This window comes from Ctenopharyngodon idella, chromosome 9 (genome assembly GCF_019924925.1).
Source record: "Ctenopharyngodon idella isolate HZGC_01 chromosome 9, HZGC01, whole genome shotgun sequence".
Classification (NCBI taxonomy): Eukaryota; Metazoa; Chordata; class Actinopteri; order Cypriniformes; family Xenocyprididae; genus Ctenopharyngodon; species Ctenopharyngodon idella.
This window is the reverse complement of record NC_067228.1, coordinates 20,495,170-20,504,535: the sequence shown is the minus strand read 5'-3', so window position 1 is coordinate 20,504,535 and position 9,366 is coordinate 20,495,170. Positions and strand designations below refer to the sequence as shown.

Genomic DNA, 9,366 nt, shown 5'->3' with positions numbered 1-9,366 from the left:
GTGTACCTTTAAGTACCTTAAACTTGTGTACCAAATATGTCCATATTCTTTGAGGAATTGCATAGAACGATACTAGTCTGGTAAACAGTACAGTTCAACCAATTTTTTTTTATCCTCTTGGTCATGGGGCATTATTTAAAACTCTCTAGCTGATTTATCATAGAATTATCTAATATTATACAGCAGTGGCCAAAAGTATTAGCAGTGACACATATAGTTTCGTAAAGTTCGCTGCTTCAGTTACTGTGTTGTTGATTCCCATTGTTTCTAGATTAATGTGCAGAGTGATCAGATGCATAGCTTTATTGCTTTTATAGGCCAAAAAATTGATCTGACCAAAACCCAAATTTTACTGTTAGGGCCAAAAAAAAAAAAACCCCGATACAAAATGACCAGCTAACATCATTTCACTAATCATTGAAAAAATAACTAGTCAGGAGAAATCACTTTCATTCTGATTGGATTATAAGAGCGGACTAATTGCTATAAAAGGAAGCAAGAAGTGCTTCCAATCATTGTGTTCTTGGATAAGCAAAAGTTGCCTCAAAAGAAAGTCAAAGATGTGTAGCCATCATCACTTTGCATCAAAAGGGCCTCACTTGCAAGGAAACTGCTGCAAAGAATATTGCACCTGAAAGAACCATTTAATGGATCATTGAGAACTTCCAAAGAGAGAGGTTCAACTGCACTAAAGAAGGATTCAGGACGCCCCAGGAGTGTCCAGCATGTGACAGGACAGTCTCCTCCTAAAAAGTCAACTACAGAATCATGTCACCACCAGTGCAGAACTTGGTTATTATTGGCAGCAGGTGGGTGTGAGTGCATCTGCACACACAGTGAGGCAAAGACTTTTAGACAAAGGCCTGGTGTCAAGAGGGGCAGCAAATAGCCGCTTCTCTCCAAGAAAAACATCAAGGACAGACTGAAATTCTGCAGAAAGTACAAGGATTGGAAGCAGAAGACTAGTGCAAATACATTTTTCCTTCCAACTGTGGGGCATCTGGATATTGTTTGTCCAGAGAAGGAAGTGGGCTCTCTCACAATTCTGCTTAAAAACACTGTCATGAATAATGAATGGTCTCAAAACATCCTGCAAGAGCAACTTATCCCAATGATCCAGGAGCAATTTGGTGATCATCTGTGCATTTCCAGCATGATGGAGCACTATGTCACAAGGCAAGTGTGATAATGAAGTGGCTTGGAGACTATTACATTGACATTTTGGATCCGTGGCCAGGAAATGCCTTGAATCTTAATCTCATAGAGAACCTGTGGTCAATCCACAAAAGGCAAGAGAACAAGCAGCAGTCCACAAATTGTAATCAACTCCAAGCAGTAATAAGGTAAGAATGGCTCGCCCTCAGTCAGGACTTGGCCCAGAAGGTGATATCCAGCATGCCAGAGTGAATTCCAGAGGTTGGTGAAAAAGGGTCAACACTGTAAATATTGAATGGTTTTGCCAATAAAAGCTTTTAAAACTTGTGAAATGATTATGGTTTCAGAAATGATAAGATCGTAGTTACACTGAAGCAGCAAACTTTGAGAAACAAATTGTCACTGCCAATACTTTTGTCCATGGCTGTAGTGACCTGTTCTATTGATATCCACACTGACTAGGCAGTTTATCATTATTTATTACAAGTCACTGAATGGCATCAAGCCTATTTTATTTCTCTAAAAAGTATCATTTAGAACTACACTTTCACACACAACTGTTTAAACTCAACATACAAAGATTTTTTTTACAGAAATAAATAATTGACATTTACAAAATACACACACTTTCACTTAAATTCATTCAATCCCATTAGTTTTCCTTCAATAAAACAGAATATTTTGATAACATTCATGCCTTAGTGTCCATAATGACATGACCCTGTGCATCTTTTAACCGCACACGTCCTGTTGGGTATTGTGTCTCCTGCCGTCCATCTGAGTAAACTGTTTTAATCGTACCATCTGGATATTCCCGTCTTTTAAAATCTGTAGTGTGGATCTCACGCTGACCTGTGTTAAACTGGATTACCTTACTACCATCCCTGAAAGAAAGAATAAAAATGCTCTGACTTTAATATGTTAGGTGTCTCTTTATTATAACACACTGAGGTGGAGGGCCATGAGTTGTACTCACGGATTCAGCTGTATTATTGTTCCATCTGTCAGTACACTTTCTTCTCTTCCATCAGGATAAAGAGTCTTGACCGTCTGATCAGGAAAAGTGATTTCCTTACGTCCATCTGGGAAGTGTTTCTCTAAAATAGGCATGGGGGGGAAGATTAAGACTTAAAATGTAGTCTGGAAGAACTGTAAATATTCATTTTGAAATAAATTCAGGCCCACCTGTTTGATTGTTAGGAAACTGAAGCACTTCCATCCCATCAGGGTAGGTGATGTGTGTGGTCTGAGCTTCTGCGTAGTAATAAATCTGAAAGAGAATGACATTATTAATTAAAAAGCTTTGCTGATTTTAAATTCACTTCATTTTAATTGTGAATTGTCAAAACCCCATTATACCAAAAAAACCTTAGCACCACTGTTAAACATTTAAATACAGCATGTAAAATGGAAGAATGTTTTCACACAATTAATACATTAAACGGGTGTAAACTTCATAATAACAGATGGAAACAGTGCTCTTCAGAGTCCATGGCTCACCACTCTGTGATCAGGCATTGTATGTTTTACATCCCCGTTGAAAAACATGACTTTGACAGTCTGTCCGTCAGCAGAGAGCTCTTTCCTTGTGCCATTTGGAAAAACAACAAGTCGGCCTCCATCAGGAAGAACCTTCTCAATCTGAAACCCACATGATTATTTGAGTTAGACCCTGAATTCCATTTTAAATTGGGCATTTTGACAACTTTAGTAATGTGACCATTTCCACATTTCCCTAATGGAATGGTGTGGCTCAGTTTTGTTTTATATAGCATTCCCCTCAATGTCAGTACTATTTGAGCTTTGAATTGGATCTAAACAAGACAGATTACCTTGCTGTCTGACTGCGTGATCTCTTCCTGTTCCTCCTCTGACTGTCCAATGACAGCTGTGTTAGGGAGAGAGTTAATCAGTGGAGCATCATGGTTCCTCTGAGTCATAACCAGTCCATCTGAACACTGAGTTCCCACTGGACTGTGCTCACTTTTGAAGCTGATACCCTCTTTCATTTGCTCAGGGAAAAAAGCTGAGGCAAAATGTGATTAATTAGTTGGGAGCCATACTACATGGTAATCACACTAAAAACACACACTAGAAATATGCACTAGAGATGTTGATAAATAATACCTACCTGAGTCTGTGAGAGGAATATGTGTCTCTGGACTTCCCTTTCTGCTGCTGTTGCTTTTTGAACTCAGGGAGGGACTCTAGACACACAAAGACAGACATACTAGTAAGAGTGTGACATAGAAATGAACATGTTTATAGGTCTACTTAAGTTATTTATATAAATAAGCAATCCTTTGGAAATTACTATTCAGTTATTTCAGTGTTATGTATGTGAGACAAAAGTGTTGAATCTACCCGTCTATAAAGGGAAAGTTGCAAAAACATTTCAGACCTGCCACTCCACACTTACCGTGGAACCTGTACATTTGGATCCAGTACTAGTTCTACTGCTAGACGCAGAAAACCTTCCTTTTTCCTTCTCTTTCTCAGCACTCTTCCACGCACTGAGACGCAGTTTCTCCAGTGTCCGCACTTGGTCTCTAAGGGATGCGTTCTCTGCACTCAGAGAGTCTACCTGCTGCCGGAGACGGCTCTGCGTGTTGCTCCAACGAGCCTCTCGTTTGCGCAGATCCTCCTGCAGCACGTTTAATTGCTGCTTTAGAGCCTGATACAGACATAAACCAATTAACAATTAATTATAATAACAAATAGTATAATACAAATAGTGTCCAAATGATACTTTTCCAATAAGACAACAATAAAACCGGACCTGGATCTCATCTCGTTCTTGTTTGTCAGGTCTTGCTCTCACAGTTGCTGCATGCTTTTCAAAAAGCTTCTTTTCACGCTGCAGTTTCTTATTTTCCTCTCTTTTAAACTCCTCCCACTTTGCAATTTCTTCCATTCTCTTCTTTTCAAATTCAGCCCTGTCTTTCCTGCATTGAAAAAAAATTTAATTGTTTTGTTTTTTGGCATGACAAGTAACTGTACGTTCATATTGCCAAGGCATTTGCAGTTTAGCTGTGAACAACAGTGAAATATATATTAAAATATACAGAGACATGTAAAATATACAAGAAATGTAAGGGCCATACTTAAGCTTATCTCTTGTTTCCTGGTTCTCCTGCTTTAGTTTGGCCAGTGTCGCATTCTCAGATTTGAACCTTTCAATCTCTGTTTCCAGCTCCACCAAACGCTCACGAAGAAGTCTTGATTGAGCTAAAAAAAAAAATTGTTTCAGGATTTAGTAGGATCATGCAAGTACCCTGAGAAATGTTTCTATAAGAAATGATTCTTAAGCACCAAATCAGCATGTTAGAATAATTTCTGGAGGATCATGTGACACTGAAGACATCCCTAGAAAAATACTTATTACTTATTAAAATACTTTAGTTTTACACTGCATTGATTGTGATCATTACTTCATTAGGATGCAGGTTTGAAGATACTGAATGTAATTAATAAGTTGTTTGTGATGATAATGATTTAAAATGTAAAAACATTTCAATAAGCACATTCTGTAGTTGTATGTAGAACATCAAAACTACTACCGTTACCTGCTCCTTCTTCACTGGGCATGTTCTGTGGTTCCTGCGTAGTTACTGGAGGAGAAGGTTTAGCCTTTAGCACTGGAAACAGCTTTGATACCAACTGGCATGTAGGTGGGGCTTCTTTCTGATTTCCAACTGCATGTGGACTACCACCTACTGGTTTTACCCCCTTAGAAAAGGCAACCTTCCTTTTCAGTGCCCTCTCTGGTAAGGATTCCTCTGCAGGACAGCAGGACTCATCCTCAGGTTCATTCCAGGTATCATCATCATCAAACTCTAACTGGACCCTTGATTCTACAAGAGTAGAGTCTCCATTGTTACTCGAATTCCTTTCATCCCCCTCTGGACTGCTGGCTCCGTCCCTGTCTTGATAGGTGCGTTTATCGTAAGGCAGAGTGGTGGGCACTTGAAAGCAATGGCTTATAGGTGGATTGGACATGTTGGGAAGGGGTTGCAACTCCGAGTTACTGCACAATGAGTTGTCATCCAACTTTTCATCAGTTTCCTCTTCAGAGAATCCTTTCATTAGATCGTTCGGCCTCGTGCCAATGAGGTCTCTCTGTATCGCAGTGTTTGTAGGCGGCACTGGTAAGCTATGACCCAATGTGGGACCAGGAGCTACTGTGGGCCCTTGTGCAAATTGATAGGTCGATTTGATGGGTGTGGAGGAGAGACGTCTATGGTCTTTCTGAAGGAGGGTGCTGATGAAGGATGAGTTGCTAGAAAAGGATATTTCATCTGCTGCTCTTTCTAGCAACTCAAACTCGCCGAGTTCAACACATTCACGCTGGTGATCTTGTTCCCAGCGCTCCCTCCGCTCCGTAAACCACACCTCAAATGAGTTTTCTGCAACACGAGCATTATCCTCCATGCGATTACATGCTTGTTCCTTATTGCTGTTTGTTGTAGGGACACTGTTGATTTTCTGCTTGGATAAGGGATCAGGTTTTCGCTGGAACTGAGCTGAGATGGAGCCCATATTCTGACCCTGGTGTGCAACAAGAACATGAGGTTGAACTGTCATCTTGGTGACTGGTGCTATGGTTTTATTCTGAGGAAAGTTCTCTTTGTTGAGCATAGCAGTCTTGCGTTGGATCACATGGTGTGTTGTTTTTGAGCCTTCAGTTTTGTTTATTATGGACTTCCTCTTGGACTTCATGTCTGGGCCTTGGGAAAGTTTTGGATTTGGGCATGAGTAGGGCTTGGGGTTAGATGGACTGCTTTTGTGTGATGGCACAACGGCTTTTCCCTTGGTAAACCTGGTCAGACCTTCTCCTCGTTTAAGAAAGGGTCTCTTTACCTTCACACTTTCAGCTGGAGCATTCTACATAAGTGAATATGAAAGAAGATGAGACATGAAGATAGATGAGGCCTATCCACATTACATCAAAAATGCTACATATATGTTTTGTACTGCACAGATGATTATATACAGTATACTTATATCCTATCAAAATATGTTTGGTCATATTTTGATAAGATATAGTTGAAAAACTGCCTTTAAAGATATAGCAAAAAACTCACAAGTCTGTTTTATACCTCAAAAACACCACTTGACAAGTTTTGATTGTATTTATTACTGATTCTAAACATCACTGACATCTCCGCAGTCTTTAGCTGAGCACATCGTTGTCAACATGAACATTAATTTGTATGTCTGCTAAAGGTTGTACACTAAGAAACATGTTCTATAACAAAAAACAAACATGATGTCCGCACACTGATATGACTGCTCCAAAAAAAACTTTATTGTAGCTCATACAATCTTCAGGTTTGTTTTTTGCCTACATTTGCACTTTTGTTATGCTGCACCTGAACCCTAGTTGGGTTTGTGGGATGTACACATTTTTGTATTTTTGACCTGTAACTGACCTTGCCCATCAGTCTCTGGTTTTCCATCTTGAGCTGCTCTTCCAGTATTTCCTCAAATGTTCTCAAACCTGATTTGATAGGTCTACAACAAATACACACAACACTTTAACCAGACTGACGCAATACATTTGTCCATTGTCAAAGCAATGTATTCCATCTTTACCTGTCCTGTGGCTCTGAGTTACATCCTTTTCTATACAGAGTTTGATCTTCTATCGTTGACTGAAGTGATTCTTCATAATCAGGATCAGTGTCATCATGTCCAGTGTTTAACTCCACCACACTTTGTTCCTGGTTCAACATACTGGTCTCTAGAGCAGCATATGGAGAAAGTTGGTCAAAGCTCAGCCCGTCTTGATGGTTATCGACCATATAAAATGAAGTTTAGACCACACAGTGTTATATATATACTGTATTTAAGGTGAGATACAATGCCTTAACAGCTTAATTTTTGTTGTTCAACCAAGGTTAAATGCTTTTAGTGTACAGATGAATGACACATGTACTATAAATCATGTACCTGCAGTATTCTGTGGTTTTCCCAGAAGCCTTTGTGGTTCATGTTGTAATCTAAGCAGCTGTTCCTGCTGATGGGCTTTTAGCTGCTCCTGCATGCGATGTTGCATTTGTTTCAGCTGGATACATAAACAAGTCATTAAATCATTTACAAAACTAACCCTGAAACATTTGAAACGTTGTTGCTTTAAATGTTTTGACTGAGTAACACATTCTAAATAAGAAATCTAAATTATTTCACATATTTTTGAAAAAAGTAAAATACCATCAAGCAACAGAACATCCCTATATCTTGACATATGAGATGAAATCAACTCTAATTAAAATACCCAAAAAGAAAATAAGCAGACAAATATATTAAAGCAAGATCTCTGCAAAATTTACATTAACTGGGGACCTTAACCCACCTGGTCAAGCTTAGCTATTAATGGCAGATCCCGTGTGTTTCTTAAAACATCTTGGATACTTTGCATCTCACTGTTTAAAGATGCATCAAACAACTCAGTTTCCCTGAGTGTCTTGCCACTTCCACCTGGACTACACACATCCACGCTGGCACAGCTGCTGCTTCGGGAGATAGGCAGTGGGGCAAACTGACAGCTAAAGGAGTCATCTGGGTCCCGAACCACCAGACTGCCGCTGCTCCGGACTGACTCGGAACCGGCTTCTCCTGGGGACCCGTTTAATATCACCCCAGCGCGGGAGCTGTCTGGCATCCACTGGGAGAGGAAATGAAACTGCCCTTGCTGGAGTCCAGCTGGAGATGACATCATGATGATGTTGGCCTGACTCAAACCCTAAAAAGGTGGGTTCACAAATTCATGTTTAAACTGGTCATGTTATGTGCAGTTATTCAGACAGACAGAAATAAGAAGATAAGAGAGCAGAGTACTTTATTTCTATATGTAGTGGAGTAAGCTGTGCCACCTTTTGCTTAATTTGTGGTTTATAGAAAGACAAATAAGAAATACAATTTACTAATGCAAAGTCCAATTTCATAGTGTTATTTTACTGCACACTTTCACATTTTCATAAACCAGCCTGGAAAAGGTTTAATATTTAGGATAACTGAACGTTTAAGAGTATTCATAAAAATTATATTATTTCCTGCATTTGAATGCAAAGCTCATCACTATTAGTTGAGTAAATGGCACAATTCAACCCACATTTAGTTTTAGGAAAAATGCTTAATTTAGTAATTCAAAAATCCAAAAAGCTTGTATGATGTTTTACATTGTATGATATTTGTTTTGCATATTTTAGATACTGTTTACCTGCCATGTGGAAAATTTACTTTGTTCTAGCATGAAAAGCTCATCACTTTTCTCATGTGCATCTCTCTGTTTATATGACCACAACAGAAAGGGCCTATAACAAAATGTACACACATCTGACCCCATAAAAGTACAGCAGATATGGTACTATTATATAAGGTACACTATATACACACTATATAATTTTTTTTTTTTAATTATTAATGCGCATGTATACATATACATTAAAGTTGCCCTCCATTATTCTGAGTGTAGCATTTTGTGAATAACTGCACCTACTGTCTTATGCCTGAAGCATCGAGTTGATTCAAGGTTATTTAACTACTGAGTATGATGACCAATTGTTAGAAATAGGCTATTAGTGCATTAAAATTAAAATCCCGACTCTAGCATTTCACTTTTATCCAATTCTCTAATAAAATAAGCTCTCTATGTCACACACAGATAAACAACACACTCAATCAAACAATGTCTGTCTGCCAGTGCCTCTGAAGCAGCTGCAATTGACATAAATGAAACAATCTGCCAGTGACGAGCAAAATCTTGTCTAGGTAGGCAGCACAATAAGTTTTAATACTGGATCTGTTCGGCAATTATAAACAATATTTTGAAGACACAGCAAGATTGTAAGCATGTTCTAACATAATTCCAGTTTTAGATGCAGTTATCATTTTTAAAAATCGCTAAAGAGCTGTGAATGAATGTGTCATACCTTGGTTTGAGTTGCCGAGGCGGGTATTTAAAGATTTCAGCAGTTGACGTCTGAACTTTGGTAAGTTTCGAACGATGCCGCCATAACAAAGCATTGCCCGCGAGACAGACGAATGAAAATGAAAACACCGGTGCATGATGGTAGCTGCAGTCAGAAAGTATTTCCTATGCTCCTCCCCCCGTCGTGTTTGTCAAGGACTACTAAGCTTGTTTCCGCCACGGAATAAATAAATAAAATAAAATAAGGTAATTGCGACTTTTTATCGCACAATTCCGAC

General features: G+C 39.0%; 1 protein-coding gene across 2 annotated transcripts; it reads right to left on the bottom strand.

Moving 5' to 3' along the window:
* Positions 1-1,650: 1,650 nt before the first annotated feature.
* cenpj (centromere protein J) lies at positions 1,651-9,239 on the bottom strand. 2 transcript variants are annotated; one of them, XM_051906046.1, is made up of 15 exons: positions 9,090-9,239; positions 7,511-7,900; positions 7,108-7,222; positions 6,751-6,898; positions 6,588-6,669; positions 4,722-6,039; positions 4,260-4,383; positions 3,935-4,100; positions 3,575-3,829; positions 3,287-3,362; positions 2,988-3,181; positions 2,656-2,796; positions 2,341-2,425; positions 2,132-2,252; positions 1,651-2,039 (listed from the first exon to the last, which is right to left on the bottom strand). In XM_051906046.1, the coding sequence occupies exons 2-15, from the start codon at positions 7,874-7,876 to the stop codon at positions 1,847-1,849; spliced, it is 3,384 nt and encodes a 1,127-aa protein (XP_051762006.1). In that variant the 5' UTR covers positions 7,877-7,900; positions 9,090-9,239; the 3' UTR covers positions 1,651-1,846. The 2 variants fall into 2 exon arrangements, with proteins under 2 accessions (XP_051762006.1, XP_051762007.1); XM_051906047.1 differs by having other exon boundaries at positions 2,988-3,043.
* Between the last annotated feature and the right edge of the window lie 127 nt (positions 9,240-9,366).

Bases quoted from the DNA above. Each gene is read 5' to 3' on its own strand.
- cenpj (XM_051906046.1), bottom strand. From the start codon at position 7,876: ATGATGTCATCTCCAGCTGGACTCCAGCAAGGGCAGTTTCATTTCCTC. The intron at 4,384-4,721 runs GTAACGGTAGTA...TTTTTTTTTTAG, and splicing joins GCCCAGTGAAGAAGGAGCAG to CTCAATCAAGACTTCTTCGT. The intron at 4,101-4,259 runs GTATGGCCCTTA...TTTTCAATGCAG, and splicing joins GAAACAAGAGATAAGCTTAA to GAAAGACAGGGCTGAATTTG.